The sequence below is a fragment of the Festucalex cinctus genome, chromosome 18 (genome assembly GCF_051991245.1).
Source record: "Festucalex cinctus isolate MCC-2025b chromosome 18, RoL_Fcin_1.0, whole genome shotgun sequence".
NCBI lineage: Eukaryota > Metazoa > Chordata > Actinopteri > Syngnathiformes > Syngnathidae > Festucalex > Festucalex cinctus.
The window spans coordinates 7,529,607-7,555,642 of NC_135428.1; the positions used below are offsets into that span (position 1 = coordinate 7,529,607).

A 26,036-nucleotide genomic window follows, 5' to 3' on the forward strand; every position below is an offset into this window, starting at 1 on the left:
CCTTTTTACATCCGTGGTTATCTGTTATTATTGATAGGCCCATTTCTATCACCACAGTGTTTATCTAGCTAGCTAGCTAGCTAAAATTTTACCCTAAAAATATGTCTTGTCACACTTCAAAAATTGTTCAGTTTATTTAAACACCCAAGAGATTTGGTTACACTGCAGATGAGCTCTAGGTAAAAAGTCAGTAAGCTGAGAGGTTTGTAAGCTAGTTTGTAAGCTAGCTTGTGGTTAGCGCCTGCAACGAACCGGTGGGATAAGGAAGCATAATGCGGCGTTTACGCAGAACACAACGCAATACAATTACTTTGGGTGCCTGTCGCGACATAGAATGAGACACATTTTTAAACACATTTAAATTGACTTTCTATATGTCGTCAAATAAAAATACAAAAATAAATTAAAAAAATGCATGTAGGTGTGGTTTCACGCATTCAACGGATGTGCTTGAAGTGTTTGGGAGTGGAGACAAAAGTTTGATTTTTCACGCTTTTTCAGCCTCAATTTAGATACTTGATGATTTTCTGAATTATTCCAATGTAGCCATTGTTAACAATTATTTGTGATGTGTTACATTTTAAAGACATTTATTTTCACTTTAAAGGGACTTTTTTTTTTTTCTCTCTTGACTTACTATATCCTCACACCTGCGATTTGGACACTACCCCCACCCGCTCACCCTCTCTCCCCATCTGCTTATTAAACTGGAGTGCAGCCCAGTGGCTGGTGCCTATCATTAATTTGCAAGGCTCTTCAACACTGCAAAGGCTTTTGTTTTCTTTCCTCATATATGAATGCATGTCTAGCTTGGAGACATATGCCACTTTTCACACAGGATAGATGACGATTTTAGTTAAAAACATGGCTTATTTGCAATGCAAATGTTGGAAGACGTTTTTTTCTTCTTCTCACATTTAGCTAAAAGCATGGCGAAAAAAAAAAAAGTCTTCCAAATATAGACTCATTTGTGATCAAAAGGGGAGGGGGGAACATAATGTGAGTGTGCGTGCGTGAGTGCTGACAGACTGTTAGGTGTTTAGTTAATGGTTGCTAAATCAGGATTTTCTCGGCTGTTTTGAGGATGAATCTAATGCACTGGCGTATCCCGGCGGTCGCCTAGCAACGCGCGGCCAGTGGGCGCCGTGGAGAGAGATCTCTATAGTGGGCGCTCCATTAAAACCGTTGCCGCTCCTGACCTTGGCGTCGTGAATGCGCAAAGCCAGCAGCGCAGACTGTGGCAACGCAGGAGATGTGTGATGTGAGGAAAGATCTGACGTGTCTCCGATAGGGAAGCGCAGGAACGCGTTCATTCCAGCCCCCCATTGTCTTATCGCCGAACCGAGGAGGGGGGATGCAATGGAGGACGTCCACAGACGGAGCGCGTAACGGCGTCTGTTAAAGCAGGTGAGTTAACCTAATGATGCTGTATTACCCCCATTAATTATCACTTAAATGTTGTGCTTTTCAATTTAGTGGCGTTGTAAAGCGATAAACATTGATATGGTATTAGTTGGCTGGTCATATGCTCTCCTGCATTTATTAATACACCGTTCGAGACCTGGATTTAACAAGCTTGCCATAAATGTGTTCCCATCGTATCTGGGCTGTGGCTTGTTTCCCCTCTAAGGATCCAGATCATTGCATTAATTAAAACCCGCACTGATGATCACATGAAGCTGCATTTGCTCCCCCAGGTATCATCCTCTGCATCAATTCTCCATTCTTATCATTGCACTGCTAATTCAGGGGGGGGCATTTGAGGAATCCATGAAATCGGTTTGGACGTGCACATGTCAAATTACAAGGGCATTGGGAGTCCGGTGCTGTTGTCTGATGGTGCTTCTTAAATGCTTTTATTTCCACAGCACCCCCCAGGCTGTACCAGATTCCAATCAATAAGAAGCCCTCACACATTTTTATTATTATTAGTGACAAATGGGTGTTGATTTGTGTGTCTGTCAATTGTGTAGGTGTGGAGATTGCAATGCTAAAGATTGAAACATGATTATAACATTGATTGTAAAACCTCTTTAAATCGCATCTGCCCTACTGTGATTTATACTGGTATGATCCCAGTAAACCCGAAAGTGCCATGAGCTCCCGTCTAACCACAGCTGCGATGCATAAACATCTGTGGCCCATTGCAAATGCAATAAATTGTTATGGTTCCGAGAGGTTTACATTTTTGAACCTTTATTTAGTATACTACCCATTTACTGAGTTATAGGACTATAAACATTTCCACCCAGTATCTTATCTCCTTTCCAGTTTGAATCGCTTGAAAAAAAAGTGTGTAAACTTAAATGCCTCACGATTATGATACTTATTTGCCCTCACATACACATTCCAACTGAAACCCGATATTCAATAAGCTATACAACAGTCTGCATCAGGTGTAAAACGAACGTAACATTGCGGCAATACATTAAATAGAAAAACCTTGTGAAGCAGCGGCATGTATAATTCAAAAGGAAATGCTGCTCATTTTAAGAATTCATATTATCTCATTTGATCGAGCTGAAAACAACTAACCAAGTCTGATTGGTGGCGCCTACTGCTGCTGGCTTCTGCTCCATTTGAGGATTTTCCCAACGCCCTAATGATATCCGTGTGTTTTATGGTCGTATGTCAAGCAAGGAGATTCCCTATTCTGCAATAAAATAAAATACAAATCTTATCAATAGAATTTCTTGAGTACAACAAGATTTATTTTTTTTTGTGGTCATGCTCTGTGATCATACATCTTAATTAATGCAGACAAAGTAGGCCCCCAGGCAAGAGAGGAGCAGTAGTGAACCTGATTACACGTCTCATTCTATGCAACCAACACACTGACGAGCATTATAAAAAGTTATGCGCTGCATCACATTATTTGTAAACAGCGAGAGGAAGTAGCATGCTTGTCTCGGGCTAATTAGTTCCTCCTTTTGGGAGGCACAAATTGTCTCTCGTTTTAATCTTAAATAGGTTTAGCAGTTGGAAAATGAGCTGCTTCTCAGCAGCAGTCTTTCACAATGCTGGAGGCAGAACTCGTCAATAAATTTGATTAGGTTAACAAGCTTGTTTTTTCCGCGCTCATTGACAAGCCTGTGAGAACATAATGATGAGCAATGCAGCCTCGCTGCAATCACAGACTATGGGGATTTTTAAATGGGGGTGAAAAAGATGTGATTTAATAAGAACATTGTCTTCTGTTTGTTGACATCTGTTTTGTTTATTGGAGTGATAATGTCATTTTTGTTGTTGTTTTACCAAACACAGTAGGAGCATGGGGCAAGAAAGGCTTTGTCATGTTTCCATTTAAAATTGCCATAAAAATAAATTGTGAAATTGTGTGCCTCAAAAGTGCGCATTATGTTGGGTTTATGTTAACGGTGGGTACAATAATCATTTCAACAATTAAGTGGGAATATTCGATTCTAATCTTGAAGCAAAATGGAACGCGTTACTTTCAAACAAGCAAAGGTGCTGCCGATTCCGTCTCAACTTAGTTTGGGGTCGAAACGAGGACAGCGTGATGTCAAACGATGGAAAGTTGAGCTACTTCCGCGCAGACCATTATGACGCAGCTTCTTCAGGCAGAATTCAATCAATATGACACTCAAAACTCGGAACATTCAAAAAAAGGGTTTCTCCAATCTGCTAATTTCTTCCGTAGTCGATAAAGGACATTTATTTTTTTTATAGTTTTAACTGAAGTATTAAACTCCAACGCTTCCAATAAGTCGTTTACGGTTTGTAAGCGCCATCAAGCCTTTTCATTAACGTAACATTATTTGACTTTAGGAGGGAAAGTTATTGCTTCAGATAGCCCATCACATTTGTTTGTTCAGGGATTGTTCAACACTTTCCATCATGCTTTTTTTTTTTTTTTTAGCCTGCTTCTAACTTGACTTGGATGTCAAGCACAAACACTTTTTTAAAGTGATTTGAGAAGTGAGGTGTCTTTGAAATGTTAAAACGTAAGAGTGCTCCTCTCCAACGTAGCTGTTTTAATCTCCCTTCACTTTAAATGTTCTTTTACATAAGAGAGGTGTTGCTTCACACCTTTTTATCTATATGCTTCTACAGCATCAAGACAACATCAAACAGATGGCCTGTTCATATTCCTCCTCCACTAAAAAAAAAAAAAAAACAGCTCAGTATTCAGTGTTATGTGCATTTCACTCATATATTTGTTCTGAGGAGAATATCGAGTGACTGACACGAATGTGGGATTTTATTGACATCCTGCTGTACATTAAATCCTTTGTATTTCCACACTGTCTATGTATTAGAGCTGTCAAAATTAAAGTGTTAGTCTGGAGATGAATTTAATTAATTTAATTAATTGTATTTATTGCGTTAGTGGAATATGAGTTAAGGAACAAAATCCAGCCATTTTTATCCAACTGAGGGACGGCCATTTTGCTACTTGCCGTCGACTGACGATGACATCAATGTTGCTCAAGTCTCAGGTAACAACCAATCACAGCACAGCTTCAGAAAACAGAAGGGATGTAACGATAACGGCAATATCGTGATATCACGATATTAAAACTGCCACAATATATCGTCGTCATCATGTCACGATATTAAAAGCAGCACATCTGTTAAAAAAAAAAAAGTCAGGTTGGTTTCCATTTGTGCAGTTCTAGCACCCTCTGGTGGCTGGTGTTTTAGTGCAGTTTAATTTTCACAAGGCATGTTTTGGCCCTTCTATGTCTAAAATCCACGCTAATGGTCAAATGGAGGGGCACGTAATGTGTTTGTGAACCGAGTCAATTATGTGTGCTTGCATTACCAAGTAAGTGCCTCAGTATTAAGTGTTATTAGAGATTGTAGGTTGTTTATATGCATTGTTGTTATACACAAAAGCACAATATTATGTTTTTTTTAGAATGAGCTCTTGTTTTTTGTTTTTTTTACAATATTATGACCTTTTTTGTATCGCCAACATCCCCACAATATTGTGATAATTAACATAGTTTGGACACCCCTGGTCTAAGTAATTGTTCTCGTTTCAGATCGTTGTTCCTTGCAATGAAAATGAGAAGAGGCGATGGTCCATACCTGGCTGAGGTGTATTCGGATTTCTTAAGCATCAGATCTGAAGGCAGACTGAGTGATGCCCGTGTGACAAGTTCAGCGAAAAGGGCCTGAGCCGAGACGAGTGTGCGCGTTCGTGTTGTGCGAGGATACAAACCATGTGGCTGGCTACGTTTAAAGACCATCTGCTGCCTGCACACCTGCTACACCAGCAAGGGACTGTAACCATCACCCACTGTGCTCTACTCTGGTGGATATTATGCTCCTGCTGGTCCTTCACCAAGGCCACCAGCCAAAAGTTCTACCCCACGGTGACCACCCAGTTCGGCAAGCTGCGAGGCCTCAGGGTCCCCGTGCCCAGCGAGGTGCTCAGGCCCGTCGATCAGTATCTTGGGGTCCCATATGCCGCGCCGCCAGTGGGAGACAAGCGTTTCATGCCCCCGGATCAGCCGTCCGCTTGGTCGGGTATAAAGAACGCCACCCACTTCATGCCCGTGTGCCCTCAGAACATCCACAGCACTGTGCCGGAGATAATGATGCCCATTTGGTTCACCTACAACCTGGACACGGTCGCCTCATACATTCAAGATCAGAGCGAGGACTGTTTATATCTCAACATCTACGCTCCGACAGAGGAAGGTGAGTGGGCGGACGTGGCGGATGAAGTCCATTGATCACTGCTCGTGTGGCCTCGATGTCATTGTGTGTTCATGCATGCGTGCCGCCAAAGCTAAGTCATGTTGCATTTACGTTGATCAAATCATTAAACAAATTCCAACTGGGAATGTATTTTGCTCGCGGCAAGCGTTTTGCATGGAACCGCAAGAAGAATTCAGAAACATAGACCGCAGTATATGATTACTTTTCCTCCAGGAAACGTTGAATGAAATATTGCTGAGGTGAGGTAAGGTTCAGATATTAGTCTGCTTAAACTGTGCAGAATTTTCAATGAGCCTAGCATATACTCACTGGCCACAATATTATGACCAGTTGCACAGTGCAATGAAATCCAATGCAAAAGTTCAAAATGTCTGCCTTTACAAAGATAGATGACTACAATAAAGCCTACTGGGCATTCTCCAACAGTATTGCACTATCTCCGAAGATCATCTGACGCAAGAGGTTTATCATAAAATCACCATTTACAAAGATAAGGTGCCTTTGAGACAGTAGATATTATGTTAGAAATGCATTTTGGATCAAGTTCCTACCTTTTTTTAAGCACCTGCAAGCAAACAATGTACACTACATTTAAAGAGCAAAAATATATGCACTTGCTGACAGGGTGGACACTTTTGGCTAACGTTAGCATTTTATGAGCACGTACTGGACCTTCACTTAGCATCATGATTCAGTTATCAAGCTGTCTATACTGTTTAACAATGATTTGAATTTTAAAAGGTTCTTCAATCAAATCATATTTTATTATGACAGAGTGGACATGTTAAAGGGATACGTGATATTGGATTTGATAACGTCATTATTTTTCATGTACAATTAATACCTTTAAAAAGTAATTGTTATACTTGCTGTCGACTGATGATGACATCACCTGTGCTGAGGAAGTAGGTAACGACCAATCATGGCTCATTTTGTTGACAAAACCCAGAAAACAGGTGAGCGCCATGACTGGGTCGTTACCTTACTTCCTCAGCACAGGTGATGTCATCTTCAGTTGACAGCAAATGGACAAATAAGTTGTAAATTGTTCATGTAAAATGATGATGTTACCACATTAATTATAGACAAAATATTCAATGTTTACTGCTAAAAATGGGTCAAAGGAGTTAAGTATCCATTTAACATCCAACTACACACATAATATGATGAAAATTCTGAACTATAAGAGACTAGTTAATATTTATTTTGCTACTTGCCCACTGTTTAGCCTCCTTTGAAGAAAGACGTAACGTAACGTCACTAAAAAAAAACAAAATCAGAGGCAGTTACCCAGAATGACAGGGTGGACAGCAATTGCTGGGACATAGGCAAAGAATGTTCAATACGGAAATAGAACATAAATTATCAACATAAATTGTTTTAGCAAATAACATGGAAAAAAAACTATTTTTTGAATCATTGAACCACTTCAGACATACTGCACTTAGCAGAGCAATGTGTGCGACAGTCATGTGCATCTAATGAGAGGGAAAATGTTATAAAATGCAGGAAACACCCAATGACCCAATTATGTTTATTTTCATGGTTGTAATTTTCATTTGTGTATAATTTAACTGTGTCATACTGAGAGCTGGCTATTAGTATCATGCAGAGCAGTTTATATAACCATAAACTAGAGCCCAAATTGTAAACACATTGTTAAATGAATACACTACAGTTTGAACAAGTTTGACCACAGCTCTTCCATTGAATCTAATTTAGGGCCCAAAATTGTTGCCTGTTGGTGTAACTGCTTAAAATGGACAAAGACAACTTAAAAGAAAATTCAGAAGTTACTTTGTAAGGGTTTTTCTTCTAAAAAATACTTGTACCTTAGATTCTTTTTTTTGTATTTTATGGAACACCGGCTTTTGTTCAGTCAGGGTGTCTTTTGGGGGCCAATTAGTGAGGTACAAAAAGTCAACTTCTGTGTGTTACTGAGGCTGTCCTGGTTTAACATTGACAGTAGTGGAAATGTCAAATAAGGCAGTGAGGGAACATTTGGTACAGCTACTGTGAATAGGGTGATCTTGGTGATAGTGATAAGTGGTATAGAAAATGGATGGATATTAAAGCGCTTACAAACAAGCGCAGCTAATTCATGCCGCTCTTGATTGTGTCGAACAATACAAAAAAAAAAAAAAACATTCCCTTCATTTGGCTTATGGAATATGGCTCTCTTTGAGCGGCTGAGCTACAGTAGCCTAGCAACAGCACACAAACAGCCCGCTTGACAGGTAGCTGTCTAAAATGGTGCAGCCCACATTTAATGAGGCCCCCAAACTGAGTGCTAACTAAAGGTCTCCTCACCTATAACACTGCTTAATTAAACGCTTCAATGCATATTTGCGTAATATACCGTTTAAACGAAGCACACAACACGCTCCCACCTCATTTGTATTCATGGTATGCTTAAAATGCCCTCAGGTGTGACAAGATTATTTGTCATTGTTCCTCTTTCCCCATAAAAGTATCATATAGTTGTCTGGGTTGTGGTTGGGAATCGTTAAATGAACCAACATGTCAATCAAACTGAGCATTGTTATCTTTAGAAAGCGGAATATTTGATACGGCACACTTTAAACGCATTAGAATGTATGCATTAAAATGCGCCATGCAAATTCTCACACGCCCACCGCATCTTCACTTCGTTCACTTTTTTTTTTTATACACGAATTAACAGTGCAAACATGTATACATCACTGGAGTTTACATAATTGCAGCATCTCATTTGGTGTGCAAAATGACTGGGAAAAAGGATGGGTGGCCTTTCTGCCAATAAGGATTTTTTGTCTCCATTCTTTTTTGCTTGACTGGACAGCATATCGAGCAAGGAATTTAAATTCCATTTTCTTGTCCTTATATGAATTGCAGGGAGCCAACACAAGAAAAAGGGGGCATCTTTTTCTCATGCTGAGACTCATATATCAGAAGGTATTTTTGTTGTTTTCTTTCTATTGATGTATGGTTGCTTAGGTGTGTTCTCAAAAAGTCTTCTATTTCATTTCTTCCTGCCTTCAAATAATCTCATTTGCTCAACATATATGATCCGCATGAGAGTAAATGCGGGGGAAATGTTCAGTTGAGTAATAGAATGTTGGCCCCAAACATTTAGTTTGCTTCCTAACAGTACTTGAAAAATTAATATTAAGGTCTAAAATACCATATTCAATCAGTACTTGAATCTGTAATTTAAAAATAAAAATAATAATTATTATTATTATTATTATTATTATTATTATTATTATTATTATTATTATTATTATTATTATTATTATTATTATCATTATTATCATTATTGAATTATGGATTGTTGTTATTATTATTATTATTATTATTATATTGAATTATGGATTCTTATTATTATTATTATTATTATTATTATTATTATTATTATTATTATTATTTCAAGCAGTAAACAAATCAAAGTAAAAAGCAACGTTTTGCTGATCTTAATTTACACTGATTCGCTATAGCTAACAGCCCAATCTTAGTGATCAATTGTGAACGATGTCTGATGTCATTTTGCAAATCATAAGAAGATCAGATCAATGATGCAACAATTTCTTAATTCTTCTCAATTCCTTGCTTTTTTTTTTTTTTTTTTAACTTAGATTTGTTCCTGCTTGTTTTATGAGGTTGTTGGGCAAGCTTGGTACACATGTACCACATCTACACCCCCCACCTCCACCCCGCTATTAGTCAATGATAGGGACATGGCCGGCCCCTGAATACCCGAAGGGAGGAGTAAAAAGGGGGGAGGGATTGGAAAAAAGAACAGGAGAAAAAAAATAAACTAAATATATGAATCTGCGGGTACAAAGGACTGTAGATAGGTATGGTAAGTGATGACTCCTTAGCAATGGTGATTGTGTGCTAAGGTGTGAAGATAATCCTGATTAATGCTCAGTGTAAAGTATCAAATGTTTCAGTGTGATAAAAAAATTCTTTTATATTCTGTGTGGATCTCAAAACTATCAAATCAGAAAGACGGTTAGTCTAAATGTATGGTTGCAGAGCATACAAATGCCTCTGTGTAATGTGACTTTATGGAAACAGTAGTAAGGCGGAGCTAATTATCTGCGCCACAGAATCACATTTATCAAAATCTTCCCTTGGATGTTGGGGTGGCCGAAAGGGCCACCATCTAGCACCGCCCCTGTAAATAATAACAGTAACCAGATACGTTATAATAGTTCCTGTAAAAGCTGGTGAGAATTTAATTCATACACTTGCCTCCGAGTGTATTTATGCATTTTTTTTATTTTTTATTTTTTTTTATCGTCATCGCAGCTTCCGAGCCATAAATCAGCCACCTCGGCTTGCTTGGACACACATTCTCTCTTCAGTCTGTAACCATACATCATACTGCCGTAACACAAGTTTTAATGGCGTTCTGTTAATCTTACACCGCGTTACTGTTGCCTGCGCTTTTTGTTTGCTCACCGTGTGTGTGTTGACATTGCAGATATAAGGGACTCGGAAGCGCGACCCGTGATGGTATACATCCACGGAGGCTCCTATATGGAAGGCACTGGGAACATGATGGATGGCAGCGTGCTGGCCAGCTATGGGAACGTGGTTGTTGTCACGCTCAACTACAGAATTGGAATATTAGGTGATGAAAATGTCTCAGCGCGGTAACCTTTTAATGGCATTCATATGGCCGATTTATTTTGTTTAGAGAGAGATTAAACTTTAACACTGCTAATTAAGTTCCACTTAAATCACTAAAAGGGATATTAGAGAAAAAATGTAAAAGGGGTTTTAGAAAAGCTCATATAAATTGATTTGCATACAAATGTTGTCTTCAGCGCAAATACTATCATGACATGTTATTGTTTTGTGCGCACGTTGTTTCACACGTTATCCCCCTACTAGATGAATGTGTTTAATTTGTACACGGTTATCAGGCAGGCCTATTGAAGTATTCCCAAGAACTCACAAGGTCGAGATAATTCTATGTCCTCGTGTTTAGCATTCAGAAGCGGTGACTTGTTCCAGGAGTGGACCGGGGAATAAGTAACAGGATCAATTCTCAGCACTGGCGACCTCTGTATGGTTTTGTGAATTCAAAGGGACATGTCCGGTAAAGGGTTTATTTATTCATGCACGTTGAAATTTTATGAAGTCACTCTTGCAAAGAGAGCGTTCAGGTTTGATGGGCACCCCCCACCCCTGATAGCTGCCTTAGGCAACTATTGCGGAGCTGACTACAATAGTCAAGACAATGCAGGAGACACAGAGGACATACTGTTTTTGTATCAGAGGTGCTATCATCTCCTTCGGATGGCTATGACTGGTTGCGTTCTGTCTCCGTTCACCAGGCTTCCTCAGTACAGGAGATCAGGCCGCAAAAGGAAATTATGGACTCCTCGATCAAATTCAAGCTCTCCGTTGGATCAGTAAGAACATCGGCTACTTTGGAGGGGACCCGGGTCGCATCACAGTTTTTGGATCTGGAATCGGAGCTTCCTGCGTGAGCCTACTAACACTATCCCACCACTCAGAAGGTAGGACGCCTTGTCGTGTCAGACTTTTAGAAGAAATCAAGAATATTGTATCAAATTGAAAGTAAAATATTTAATACGGATGAATCAAGTTGATATATGTAAAGTGACAGCGTCGTGGTTCACTCACCTGACTCCAATGCAGCCAGCATGGGTTCAGTTGCTGATGAAGAGTGGAAATGTGTGTTTGAGGGTTGCGGCCTGTGATTGATTGGTCCAAGATCGAGCTTTTGCCCGGTGTCCACTGGGATAGGCTCTTATACCCGTCAAACCTGAACACAATAAGCGGTTTAGACAATTGAAAGCTTTTCTTCAGTTCTTTTTTTTTTTTTTTTTTTAACTATGTCAAATTCCCTTTAAAAATTCATTTGAGCAGCAGCCAAGTGATATTTATTTTAGAGCTTTAACGCTTGTTAAATACATTGCAGCATATCATCGACAGATACATTTTAACAGCGGTGGGAGGTGGGCCTTCATTGGGGACTTAAGTGAGCTAATCCCCCTCTTAATGCCACCAGTAGCGTAGCAAAATAATATACAAAAACGCAATAGAACTATGTGTGACATTACAGAAAGAGAGAGAGGCACTTGGCATGTTTGAGGATGAATACCGTTATTATTAAGGCAACAAACATAGTGAAACCTTTATTTTCCAGTACATCACCTCCAAACTACATTACAATATAGTAGCTCAGGATCAATATCTATATGACAAAAAACATAAAAACTGAGATACTTACATAGACAAAATAATTCCTCTTTTGCAAGCTAGCGTTTTGAGAGCTAGCTAGCTAGTTTCTACTCTTTTTCTCTGTTGAAACAAGTTAGCCAGCAACGGTGTTGGCTGAACTATCCTCACACAAAAAGGATTGTTTTATTATTATTTTTTTGTAATCATTGTTTTTATCATGTCTGGCATCATCATCTCTCTCTATTTGCTCCTCAGCTAGCTAGTGTTGGGTCGTCAGAGCTAGCTAGCGAGTTTCTTCTCCTTGTCCGGCTTTTAGCAAGTTAACTGTGTTACTTGGCAGACCTATCTTCACAATTAGCTTTTCTTTAAAATTCTGCCTTGAATTTTATTTTATTTGGTAATGATGTATTACATCATCCTCTCCCAGTGCACATGTTTAGCTCAACAAATTGGAGGAGTGCACTGAAAAAAATCTACCGCATTGAGCTAAAGCGGTCAGAATAGTGCTCATAGCAGACTATTTAACTCAGCCAGTCAGAGGACAGAAAAATGCTAATGTCATTCTGATCCTGACAAAGGCATAAGAGTGGCAAAGCTAAAATATGATTGACAAAAACACACATTATTACAGTATGTATGCATGAGCCAGCACTTAGGATTCTGTTGGAAATTAATTAGCACTTTTTCATCTAAATTGTAAATGAAGGTCAGTGCTCCTGTTAAGTGTCTTAGCCAGCAGAGGCCTTGAAGGCCCTGACTGCATGCCATACCTTTTAAATATTCCCACTTCTGGGTGTGAATAGCGTTGGAATTAAATATGCTATGATGGTGCATTGGAGTACGTGGTTAGTGCGAGATTCCATGTACAAATCTGTGCATATTTCGGCTTCCTCCCAAAAACGCGCATGAGTTAGGTTGCCTGAAGGACCTATAGGTATAAATGTATGTGAAAACTTGTTAAGGGGTCCCAACCATAAGTTAGTATTATTAAATATAATGTTAATTATGAACATAATTAGTGTCTTGACATACATTTCTCGCAATATTAATGGACAATGATTTAACAAGTTAGGAAACAATATGCTACACTTATGATAAAATATAATCACTTTTCCAGCATTCCTAGGAAATCACAATGTCCCATCACTGGTGACCTGGTGCCCCTTAGCACCACGATGTGACCATGATCTGCAATGACATTTTTTGAAAAGCTTTTGTGCCCATTATCTTGACTTTAATCCTTTCATTTGTAATAATAATAATAATAATCATAATAATAATAATAATAATAATAATAATAATAATAATAATAATAATTTGGGATGAGTTCCATTTTGAGATGAATCTGAAGCTGCTGGGCTGTACCTTATAGTTATATTTATTAGATGTAACCTCAAAGCTTTGGAAATGGCAAAGCCTCTATTATACAGTACAAGTGCTGCTGTAATTATAGGCAGCTAATTTTAGATGCCATAATATTCCTCTCATTTTTAAGCGTAGAAAATCACTGGTGCACCCACAGGAAATTTATATGTGATCTCAGATTATGATAATAAGTACCTTTAAAACGTTCCGAGCGTACTTATCCAAATCTGCAAGCTGGAATCAAAGTAGCGTATTTCAATACTCGTCGCCCGCCGGGAGCTGCCGTCCTCTCCCCGAAGCCGTCCAGAATGACAAGAGGGGCCAGAATGATGTTTTCATCAATGCCATCCATGGAGGCTGCGGCAAGTGCAACTGTGCTTTGTGAGGTTTCTATTTGATGCCCTGGCTGGGCTGCAGCAGACGCACAAAGGCCTCTCGAGCTCTTTGAAGCACACACGAGAGGCAGTGGCCAAATAATGTAAATAAATGAAAGGAGTAGAAGAAGAAAGTGACATTGTTCCCACTGTCTTGTTCTTCCAACGTCGTCTTCCATTTGTGACCTGATACGTAAAAGCTTGTCATATTTAGCTGCCAGATACGGACTAAGATGGACGCTCCTCCACACATATAAAGATTCACAAAGTAGCTTTTGTGTTTATCAATATCAACATGGAATCTTTCTCGTCGCACAGTGGGCAGCAGGGTGCGTGGTATGCAGCTTGTTAGAGGCGCACAATCAAAGATTTTGATGCCACGGTACATCTGTGAATAACCGACGAAGAGGAAACTTGCCACGACCGCGTTGAAACAAAGCCGCAAACTGATCATTACTGCACACAGCAGTGACAGCACATGAATCAAACACAGGGATCGACAGAGTGATGTATTATTATTTACATCATTAAAATGAACACGACGGGGCAATCATTCTTCTTTATCAATTCATTTCTACTTGCGGCTTCCTATCAGCGTGACACAGCTGTATAGAATTCCAGACTATTAAAAAAAACAAAAAACATGTAAAAAAAACAAAAAACAAAAAAAACTAATTATCCAGCAGCTGGGGCGCCAATATAATACAGCGAAATAACGGAAAATTTCTTCTCATAAAAATACAAATTAAAAATAAAATGAAATTAAGTATTTTTAATTAAAATTAAAAATACAAAAATATTTTTTTTTTAAAAGATGCCCCCAAAAGTACAGTTAGTGGTTGTAATTTTAACAAGGTTTTCCCCTGTTTTCAATCTGTTTTTAATGTTTAATGTTCACATTTTAAAACAATTAAATACAGGAAATAAATGTATTACGAATAGTGGTGCTTAAAATTATGAAACATGTCCTTTCAAAGTAAATGTTAATACAATGTCAATGAATCTAGGACATCTAGGACATTACATTAGTTATTTTCTATTAAAAAAAAAAACCAAAAAATAGTAAATTAACAAACAATTGTTCACTAATTTTTTTCTGAAATTTGAAATGTTTTTTCTCTTTTTTTTTTAAAGATTTAAAGTTGCATTTTACAGTTTATTCACTTAAATAATAGACAAATATTTGTGAAACTAACATATATATATATATATATATATATATATATATATATATATATATAAATACATTTATTTCTAATGTGGTTATTGTAACTATTTTTTTGAAATATTGTGTGTATTTATTCACACTTACAGTGATTTCCTGTTATTTTACATTCAGCATATAAGATCACAGTCTATTTTTGAAATTTAAATATTTTAAAAATACAGGAAAAATCTGTAAAAGTAAACGGTGAATTTTTTTTTTTTTTTTTTTTTTTTTTTTTTCACAGAGTATTAATGTAGTGTAGCTATATTTTGTTCAGTTACAAGTCTTTCATGTACTCTAATCATGAGTACCAATTTAAACCAGTAAGGACACCTCGTCCTTAAGGTCTGTGCCAAATGATAATACAACTCATGCAGATTACATAAAAGCACTAACCAATGTTCCTTTTGGCTCCCTTGTGTCTTTTCTTCGGAATTCTGTGTTCCAAGGTTTGTTCCATCGAGCCATCATTCAAAGCGGTTCTGCGCTTTCCAGCTGGGCTGTCAACTATCAGCCGGTGAAGTACACTCGCATGCTGGCTGAGAGGGTGGGCTGCAATGTGCTGGACACCGTGGACATGGTGTCCTGCCTGCAGAAGAAGACTGCAAAGGAGCTGGTGGAACAAGACATCCAGCCCGCCCAGTACCGCGTGGCTTTTGGACCGGTTATCGACGGCGACGTCATCCCCGACGACCCCGAGATACTGATGGAGCAGGGCGAGTTCCTCAACTACGACATAATGCTTGGGGTCAATCAGGGCGAGGGTCTGCGTTTCGTGGAGAACGTGATGGACCTGGAGGACGGCGTGTCCGGGAGCGACTTTGACTTTGTCGTGTCCGACTTTGTGGACAGTTTGTACGGCTACCCTGAAGGGAAGGACACGCTGAGGGAGACAATTAAGTTCATGTACACAGACTGGGCCGATAAGGACAATCCAGAAACCAGACGGAAGACTCTGGTGGCTCTGTTTACAGACCACCAATGGGTGGAACCCTCGGTGGTGACGGCCGACCTGCACGCCCGCTACGGCTCACCGACCTACTTCTACGCCTTCTACCACCACTGCCAGAGCCTCATGAAGCCCGTCTGGTCCGACTCGGCTCACGGAGACGAGGTGCCCTACGTCTTCGGCATCCCCATGATTGGCCCGACTGACCTCTTTCCCTGCAACTTCTCCAGAAATGACATCATGCTCAGCGCCGTGGTCATGACTTATTGGACCAACTTTGCCAAGAGTGGGTGAGTAAGAGGCAAAAGGTGTCTGAGCTGCAATAGTTAGCACATCACAATTTCACTTAAGACTCCCGCACTCCTAAATTGTCTGATTTCGATTGTGCAGCTCTTATTTATTTTAAGACTTTCGACCTTTTAACTTGCGCTACTTCATCACCCTGATTAAAAGACTGTAGCATTCGCCAGGAAAGAGTGTGCCTAATTAAGCCAAGTCTTAACTCTCACTGTCATTTCTTGCAGCCTTATCTCCCTTTGTTCTTGTTAGTTTCCAAGCAGTAGCAAATTAACTGTGGCTAAGTAGTGATGCACCATTTTTTTTTACATTATTGTCAAATAGTCAATACAAGAAACCATTTATATCCTTGTTTTTTGATTTTACTAGATGTAACACTTACAGCGTAATTCTATGGCAGTATGTAATACCACCACTACCACTAACAAACTTAACCAAAATAGAGAAGGTAGGCTAATGTGTAGGTGTGAGCATCAAGGGAAAGCTGAGCCCTTGAGTAGAGGCGGCGATGTTACACAATCCCCAATCCTACCTTTCTTACGTTTATGCTTGTTATGATTATGTCAACACTGATCCTGCAAGTTCAAAAATAGATATGCAAAAATTGTTTCGCACTCATAGCAGTTACGGTTATGATTTACAGTGGCGCAATCTCTCTCGTTTCCTAAAGGAAAACAATTTTAACCCTTTAGTAGACAGGAGAAAGGACAAGCACTTTGGCATTAGTGACTAATAAAAACTCGCATGCAGGGAGACACTTCAAATACCATCTAATGGCTGCTTCTAAGAAGTATGTCTGCCTTTTTGTCCTTTGGCGAGGTCATATATACACACATGAGCAGGCAGAACTCTTCTGCCTCATTCAACTAGCAACCCCCAAACACAGACATTATGTTTTGTACTTTCTTGTCCTCGCAATCAAATAAAAGATGTTGATTCGCTGCCATTGAACTCGTAATTAACTGCCACTTAACACCCGCCGCGCATTTTCAATGTGACAAAGTGTACAAAAAAAATCATTTGGAGGATCCAAAGCTGGGATGGAAAATGGCCTCACCAGTGTTGCCACGTTTGGAAGCAATAAATGGTAGAGAATGTCTTGGAATCAAAACTTGAAGAGATACTTGACTCATTGAGCTGTCATCAGCAGCAAAAAGCTCATGTTTCATCCAGAATTTAATTGGTAACTTCATTATTTTTCACGTACAATTAACACCTTTAAATACAAATTTTTCCACTTGCTGTCAACTGAAGATGACATAACCTGTGCTGAGGTAGCTAACGGCCAATCATGTCTCAGTTTGGTGACCAAACCCAGAAAGCAGGTGAGTTATGATTGGTTGTTAGTCTATCTACTCTTCAGGAAAGTAAATCTAAAGGAGGTTTAGAGGCACCAAACTTTATGTACTATTATCTAGCTAATCAACTACAATATCTTGTGCTATGGACACAACCCAACAGAGATACTAACTGTTGGTTGGAATTGGAGCAGAAGGATTGTAATAATCTTAGACTGTCAGATTTACTCTTTATTACAAAATCAATAAGACGACATAATTGTTTTAAAAACCCAATGATAGCCGCCACCCTGACTGCCTGGTGGAAGGCATTAGAAATTACAAACTCCCAATTGGCGCCCTGTGGGCTCTCTCCCATTTGGCATAACCCCGACTTTCAACTTAATAATCAGTCGTTCCATTTAAGCCTATGGGAGCAGAAAGGAATTACACACCTTCATCATCTTTTCTCAGATAATAAGTTTATATCATATACAAACTTGGTCCAGAAATATGAAATAAAAAAGGGAAATTTCTTACATTATCTGCAAGTTAAAAATATGGTTAAGAAACAAATCCCAACACTTCAAGATACGCTCCAACTGCCTGTCTTAGCTAAAGATATTATAAAGCTTTCTCCAACAACAATAAAGAAAATATCAAAAATATATAAGTTATTTTTATACACAAATAAAACGTATTTACCGACTTTAAAATGGGAAAAAGACTTGTCTATAGTTCCGGAACCAGACTTTTGGACCCAAATCTGTGAAAATGTATTTAAAATGACCAAACAGACAAATTTGCAACTTATCCAATATAAGATACTTCATAGAACATATATTACACAATATATGATGAAAAAAATGGGACTCTCTGACTCCGACATTTGTCTCCAGTGCTCACAAAACACTGCCGATACTTATCTTCATGCTTTATGGTCATGTACTCCAGTGCTGCATTTCTGGACTAAAATCTTGGAAAAGCTCGCTGATATATTAAACTGTAGGCTTCCTTTATCTCCAAGACTGTGTTTACTAGGTGACTTAACAATAACTGAGCGACCATGTAAACAATCTCAATCTATATTTATAGCCCTTACTATTGCTAAAAAAATAATCCTTGTCAATTGGAAAAATAAACAATCTCTAAATATCGACCACTGGTTAAACTTACTAATAAATTATATCTCAATGGAAAAAATCTCTGCCTTAAATAAAAATCAAGTATCAAGATTTAAACAAATATGGTCTATGTACATAGAATATTTTAATCTCAATTTGGCAACTTAATCCTGCCAAGATTCTGCCTGTTAACGAGAGCCACCACATCGTTACAACTTCTGTTTTCGCTGCTCCTGTATTTGGTATTTTGTATCTGATTGTTTTTATTTTTATATAGTCAGGAACCTAGTTGCTGCTAGTGGGCTCGAGCATACCACACTATACGACACTATACTCAATAACTCCTTAAGATCTATTTCTAGTGGGCACTAAGCATCAACACTTGGTGTTACTGCATGCTAATTAGTCAATTTTCTTGACGCCGTCCCCTGTGGTCGGGCGGGGGTGGTTCTGCCCCCCCCCCCCCCCCCCCCGTTGTCTGCTCGGTGGCGGTTGCGTCTTGGCCGCTCCCTGGGCCCCCTGTGGGGTGCGGTGTTGGGGTGCTTCCCCTGGTGCCCGGGGCGGTGCCGTCCCGGCGCGGTCCGCTGCTCCGTGCCCGGCGGCGCGGTTCGGGGTGGGTGGGCCTCCGGTGTGCCCCGTGGTTCCCTCTCCCCTCCCCCTTCCTCCCCCCCGTCGCCTCTCCCTCCTCGCCTCCTCCCGCCCATCCTCCTCTGCCTCCCGGTCCCTTTTCCCTTGTCGCCCTCCCTCCTCCTCTCCCCCCCCGCCTCCTGCCCTGCAGCCGCCCTTTCGCCTTCTTGTCGTCTTCTCCCCGCTTCCCCCGCCCCCCCCCCCCCCTTCCCTGTCTGCCCTGCGGCCCCTCCCCCTCCCTCTCCCTGGGCCTGGGGCTCCCTCCCCGGCCCGGGCGTCGGGCTCCGGGGGCCGGGCGAGGGTTTGGGGCCTGCCCCGCTCCGGTATAACTCCTGGTGCCCCGGGCGGGCCCCGGTGGCTGGTGGGCTGTCCGGTAGCCCTGCTGCGCTGGCTGTCCGCCCATTGTGGTGCCGGGTGGATGAGGTGGGGGGCGGCGGGGGGTGGGGGTGCTGGGGGGCGGGCGTGCCACCTACACCCGCCGGGTTGGGTGAGGCCCCGCTGGTCGCTCCTCTTACTCACTTCACTAGCTTGCACTATACACTTTGTAAATATACACATAGGGCACACAACACATTTCTTGGTGGGGTGGGGAAGGGTGGAAACACCGTCTTCACCCTTCAACTCCCCTCCAATTTTAATGCACCTCACGTCCAAGGGGAGGGGTGAGTTGGGGCGGGGAGCCATCAGAGGGGATGGACTGCAGTGCCTGGCAGCGCTGTGGTCCCCCCCATTTGTGTCCCTGCCCCACCACTTTGTCCCTCCATTCCCTTTTTTAATGCACCACACATATACATATTCATTTTTTGGGGGGGGATGCGGGTGTGTCGGAGTAGGGGAAATTTTTTCCCTCTGCTCCGACTCACCTGCTCCCAATTTTAATGCACCACACGCACACACTTGTATATACACTGGGTGGGGCCACATTCACGGTGTAAGGGTAGAGCTCGCCAGTCGGCGAGCTGGCGGACTCAGTAACAGGGTTAGGTGTCACTTGTACTCTGGCGTGACGACCGGGGCCTCTCCCCACCGGGCTCGGTGTTCTGGTGTCCCGCCTTCTCCCCTGGTGCTTCCTCCTCTGCTTCCCCCCTCCCGCCGCGGTGCAAATCTCGCGCGGCTGGAGGTGGGGTGGGCACATCTTCCCTCTCTGCGCTGCTGCCCGGTGCCGGTTTCCGGGGGGGGGTGGGGGGTTCTCGCGGGGGGCCGGGTTCGCGGGGGGGGGGGTGGCGGCCGTCGGGGGGGGGCGGCTTGTTTGGGGGGGGGGTGGAGGTATGGGTGGGTGGGGGGTTGGGTGCTGGGGGTCGGGGTGTGTTCGGGGGTTTGGGGGTCGGGGGTGGTGGGGCCTGGGTCGTGGTGGATGGCGGGTTTGGGTGGGGTGCGGGGGGGTCGTGGGGGGATGGGGGCTGGGGACCGGTGGGGCGCTGTGGGGGCCCGCTGGGCCTCGTTCTGCGGCCTTGGGCTCGGGGGTGTGGGCCGGGGCTGGGGCGGGGGTGTTCCGGGTATCTGGGTCGGCTCGCTGACCGGTGTCCGCTCGGGTGGCTTGGGGGTGGCCTTGGTGCTGCCGCGGCCTGGGGATTCCGGGGGGGGTGGGGGGGGGGGGGGGGTGCTCGCTTTGCTGGACCGCGGTTGACGGCTTCTCTCTTTGGTGGTGGTCCTTATGCATGCCAGATCCGTCGCACCAGCATCTACTGAAACTCAACAGAAGTACCCTCTCCCTCCCACAGCCCCTTGAATCAGTTGGTGCTGGTGTCTGTGGTTCTCACTTTTCTTTATCTATCCTTCCCTCCTTCCTCTCTTTAGTTTTTCCTCTGGTCACTTGAGATCTTAATTTATTAGAAGTATGAGGTTTCTGGGGTTGGCATAAGACTCCGGTTTTGTAACCACGCAGGAGGGGTCTTGTTGGTGCTGGACTTCACTTTGATGGATTGGATGTACTGGCTTCTATTGATCTCACTCTGCCTTATCGATCCTTCCCTCCTTCCTCTCTTTAGTTTTTCCTCTGGGCTCTTGAGATCTCGCTAAATTTGCTGGAATTTAGAGGCTTCCGGGGTTGGCGTAAGACTTTGATTTTGTAATCATGGGGAAGGCAGGAAGTGTTTGGTCGGTGCTGGATGTCACTTTGATTTACCTTTCTTTTCTCTTTATTTCTTTTTTTTCTGACCTTTTCTCTGGTCTCCTGACCATTTAAATCTCACGACTCTGGCAAGATTCTGAAGTACCTGGTTAAGGCGAAGGGTAATGGGATATTTATAAGGTTTTAGGTGAATGAATGAGTATAAATTTATACGTATTTGCACGCACGCACGCAAACGCACGCAAACGCACACACGCAAACGCACGCACGCACGCAAACGCACGCACGCAAACGCACGCACACATACACACACACAAAAAAAAAAAAAAAAAAAAAAAAAAAAAAAAAAAAAAAAAAAAAAAAAAGGAAAAGAGCAATGATGACAAGACGTTGAATCGGTAAGACTACCGAATGAACAATTCTGAGCTCTTCAAAAAAAAAAAAAAAAAAAAAAAAAAAAAAAAAAATGATTGGTTGTTACCTACTTCCTCAGCACAGGGTGATGTCATCTTCAGTCAGTGGAAAATTTAGTTTTAAACGTTAATAATTGTACAAGAAAAATAATGAAGTTATCAAATTAATTCTGGAGAAAATATTAACGTTTTATTGATGAAAATGGCTCAATGAGTCAAGTACCCCTTTAACTCATTTACTCCCAAAAACGTATAAATACGTTCTATTTTAAATATTACCATGCTCACAAAGATGTAATTATACGCTTTGGCTTTGATGCAACCTCTGAACTGAAGAGAATGCTTGAAGCAAGGGTAGTTATTACAAAAACGGCCAGCAGGTGGCAGCAGAGTATAAGAGACCAACAAGCTCTTTTCCTCACTATTTTAAACAGATGTGTGAATAATGATGAAACTTAGCTATATTCTAATGCTAATTGATGGAAAATTGAAACAGCTAGAAATACACTTTTTTTTCCTGATGAAAGAAGAGACTTTAATCTTTCTTTTGGTAGGTTCCATGTTTTTAAAACACTAGGACAGAATATGCTACGGGCCTTGCAAAATCTGTCAAAACCAGACAAAAATGTCCTGGAAGTGAATGAGTTAAGAACGAAAAGGGGTCAAACGCAGTCCACAATTAATTAATCATCTCATTTATAGGTGGGTCTAATACTTTTGTCCCTATTTAAAGTGGAAGTCCAACTTTTCCAACATTTCTTGGCAATAATATGTTATATGCTGCGATTGGCTGGCAACCAGTCCATCTCAGGGGGCGGCCATTTTGCCACTTGCTGTCGACTGAAGATGACATCACAGTTGCCAACGACCAATCACAGCTCACTTGTTTTCTGAAGCTGAGTTGTGATTGGTTTCCTGAGACATTTGCAATTGTGATGTCATTTTCACTCACCTGCAAGTGGCAAAACGGTCGCCTTCTAATATTGATAGAAACTGTTGGATTTTGCTGCTTAACTCATATTCCACTGTGCGCAATATTAAATACCATATTTAGACCAGTGGGGGTGCATAGAACATATTATTGTCAAGAATTTTTGAGGAGTTTGACTTCCCCTTTAACACCCACTGCATATTTTCAGCTCATTTTTAGGTGGTCTAATACTTTTGTCCCAATTGAATATATTCATACATACATAAACATGATGTATTACCACCAAACGTAGACTAATGCTCCCTTTGGGCCTGGTGTTAAGATGTCAGCCCAGTCACTGGGGATTAATAAATATTTCAAAATGACATGATTTCAGATAACATTTCATTAAATAGTCACACTGCGAAATAGGGTACTATTTTTCACTGTCATTCATGTTGACACTTTGAACTCTTCTGATACATATTTTTCCGAAATAATTCTGGTTAAACATGGATGTTTCACCGTTATATAACATTACTTGTAGTATTTGTTCAACTTTTGATGACTTTTTTTTGTTAATGCTGTTCCCGTAGGGATCCCAACAAACCCGTACCGCAGGACACAAAGTTCATCCACACCAAAGCCAACCGCTTTGAGGAGGTGGCCTGGTCCAAGTACGACCCCTACGACCAGCTGTACCTTCACATCGGCCTCAAGCCTCGCATCCGTGATCACTACCGCGCCACCAAGGTGGCCTTCTGGAAGCACCTCGTCCCCCATCTCTACAACCTCCACGATATGTTCCATTACTCCTCCACCACCACCAAGGTCACGCCGCTGGATCCCACCCAGTCCGCCGGCAAGCGATCCGGCGGCACCGGCCGGCCTCCCGTCTCCACGGGCCTCAACGGCGACGAAGGCGGACGAGAGATGGGTCCCCTGATCATGCCCAACCCCCGAGATTACTCCACAGAGCTCAGCGTCACCATCGCCGTCGGGGCTTCTCTGCTCTTCCTCAACGTGCTGGCCTTCGCCGCTCTCTACTACCGCAAAGACAAGCGCAGCCGGCAGGAAACCTCGCAGCAGCCCAGTCCTCAACGCGACAGCAAAGGCAACAACGCGAGCCACGCCGCCACTGTGGACGAGACCCTGTCCAGGAACCAGTGCGAGGCCCTCCACAATCCTATTCACGTGTCTCCCACCATGGACTACACTCTGAGTCAGCGCCGCTCCCCCGACGACATCCCGCTGATGACGCCCAACAACATCACCATGATCCCCAACTCTCTGATGGGGCTTTCCAACATGAGTCCGTACAGCACCTTCCCTGCTGGCTACAGCTCTGCGGGCCTGCCCAGCACTCACTCCACCACGCGGGTATAACTTGGCCACCGAGCAGACCTGTGACTTAAAGACACATACATGTAAAGCTGTATTTAGGATGTTTAGATAAAATAGGAAAGAATATGTTTGGGGTTTTTTCCGTTCCAAACAAGCTCCAACATCCTGCCTTTGCTCTGTCATAACAGGAAGTGTTAAAGTGCAAGTCAACCCCCCAAACATTTCTTGACAATTTTCGATGCAGCCCCACTAGTCTAAATACGGCATTCTGGTTAGTATTGCGTTAGTGGAACATGAGTTATGCAACAAAAGCCAGCCGTTTTTATCCATTTCAGGGGGCGGCCATTTTGCCACTTGCAGTCGACTGAAGATGACATCACAATTGCTCAGGGCTCAGACAGCGACCAATCACAGCTCACCTATTTTCTAAAGCTGAGCTCTGATTGGTTGTTACCTGAGACCCGAGCAACATTGATGTCATTCTCACTCAACAGCAAGTGGCAAAATGGCCGCCCCCTTACATGGATAAATATGGATGCAACTTTTTGCTGCATAACTCATATTCCACAAATGTAATATTAATCAGAATGTCATGTGTGGACTAGTGAGGTCACAACATATTGTTGTCAAGAAATATTTAAAGTTGACTTCCCCTTTGACAATCAGTGGTACTTTAACTTTAAAGGGGCAGCCAACCCCAAATTTTCTCTTTACAACAATATGTTATATGCTCCCCCACTAGTCTTAACATTCTGATTAATATTGCGTTTGTGGAATATAAATTTAGCAGCAAATTCCACCCGTTTTTATACCTCTCATGGGGGCAGCCATTTTGACACTTGCTGTCAATTGAAAATCACAGTGACTCAGGGCTTAGGTAACGACCAATCACGGCTCAGCTCGCAAATGTCACATGACCAAAGCCAGTCGTTAGCTGAGCCCTTAGCAACCCGGATGTCATTTTCAGTCAACAGCAAGTGGCAAAATGCCCGCCCCAATGAGATGTATAAAAACAGGTTAGAAAAGTGGGGCTGCATCAAACATATTTTTGAGAAACTTTTTGGGTTGCCTTCCCCTTTAAGAGCAGTCATTTTCATAGTTCACAATCTGCATAAAAGAAGGGGAAAAAAATATCATTTTACACCATGGCTTTTTTGGAATTTTTCCTTGAACGAACTAATAATCATGTTTATACAGTTGGATTTGTATGCGAAGCTCTTTCTTAATATCTATTTTGATCTCGGTGAGCTATGGGACGTGAAAACTCATCGCAAGAAGGAGGTGAGATGTTGAAGAAGCAGAAAACACAGCAGTAATGATATTAGTAGTGTTTTATACATATTTCTCATTGCTTCTTATACAGATGTATTTTTACCGCAGTTCTTTTCAGACAGCTTCACATAATTCAATTGACATACTTGAATACAGGACCACATGAGTACCCCCCCCCCCCCCCCAAAAAAAAAAACAAAACTGGACAATTTATACTAACGCACATTCCTACATTAGTTAGGGAGGTGATTAGGTGTCTCAGCTACAAAAGAAATGTAAATTAGGCATTCTTCTAAAAAGAAATGTTTTGCATATGTAGTGTTGTGTAATTTATTGTAGTATATTTGAGTATCATTGCTCCTTTTTTCCTTTCAAGTTTTCAAGTATTTTGCTTAATACATTGTACGAATATAACCTCTGCTTCACTAGAGAAAACTTTAGGCTTGAAATGTGTTTTCGTACTCTAACAAACTCTTCATTCTTTTGGCTTTGCTTGTTTGTACAGAATAACATTTGATTGCTCTTTCTTTATTAATATCTAAACGCTTCAAAAAGATACCTGTAATGACATTGTAAGTGTATGTATAACAGAGCGATTATTGGCATTTTAAATGTAGTTTCATCAAAGCTACAAGTCAGTGATACTTTTCAAAGTGGTTTGGACCTCGGACATACCAACATCCTCGCTTGGTTGTCTGTTTTCTGAAGGACATGATGGACTTTAAGATTTTAGTTCTTTCAACCAGCTAGTCATAATGTGATTTAACCTATTAAACAAATTTTCCAACTAAAGATGGGTCTTGTTGAGTCCAGAAGGGTTACTAGTTACTACTAGTGCGAGGGTGATACATGCAATTTTTACCACAGTTTAATCGTGAGTCTCAAACATTGCACCAAGTAGCACCTCGAAAAAT

General features: G+C 41.5%; 1 protein-coding gene and 1 long non-coding RNA gene across 3 annotated transcripts; one reads left to right on the top strand and one right to left on the bottom strand.

Moving 5' to 3' along the window:
- Window positions 1–1,003: 1,003 nt before the first annotated feature.
- Window positions 1,004–24,218, top strand: nlgn3b (neuroligin 3b). 2 transcript variants are annotated; one of them, XM_077504920.1, is made up of 7 exons: window positions 1,005–1,407; window positions 5,010–5,670; window positions 8,566–8,625; window positions 10,160–10,309; window positions 11,019–11,204; window positions 15,288–16,077; window positions 23,103–24,218. In XM_077504920.1, the coding sequence occupies exons 2-7, from the start codon at window positions 5,190–5,192 to the stop codon at window positions 23,890–23,892; spliced, it is 2,457 nt and encodes an 818-aa protein (XP_077361046.1). In that variant the 5' UTR covers window positions 1,005–1,407; window positions 5,010–5,189; the 3' UTR covers window positions 23,893–24,218. The 2 variants fall into 2 exon arrangements, with proteins under 2 accessions (XP_077361047.1, XP_077361046.1); XM_077504921.1 differs by lacking the exon at window positions 8,566–8,625 and having other exon boundaries at window positions 1,004–1,407.
- LOC144006195 (uncharacterized) lies at window positions 11,138–13,697 on the bottom strand. The gene is made up of 3 exons (XR_013279758.1): window positions 13,453–13,697; window positions 11,332–11,473; window positions 11,138–11,227 (listed from the first exon to the last, which is right to left on the bottom strand). It is a non-coding gene; the product is annotated as an uncharacterized LOC144006195 (long non-coding RNA).
- Window positions 24,219–26,036: the final 1,818 nt, after the last annotated feature.

Coding starts and splice junctions, on each gene's coding strand:
- nlgn3b (XM_077504920.1), top strand. CDS start 5,190: ATGTGGCTGGCTACGTTTAAAGACCATCTGCTGCCTGCACACCTGCTA. Junction 5,671..8,565: donor CTACGCTCCGACAGAGGAAG/GTGAGTGGGCGG, acceptor TATGAATTGCAG/GGAGCCAACACAAGAAAAAG. Junction 10,310..11,018: donor CTACAGAATTGGAATATTAG/GTGATGAAAATG, acceptor TCCGTTCACCAG/GCTTCCTCAGTACAGGAGAT.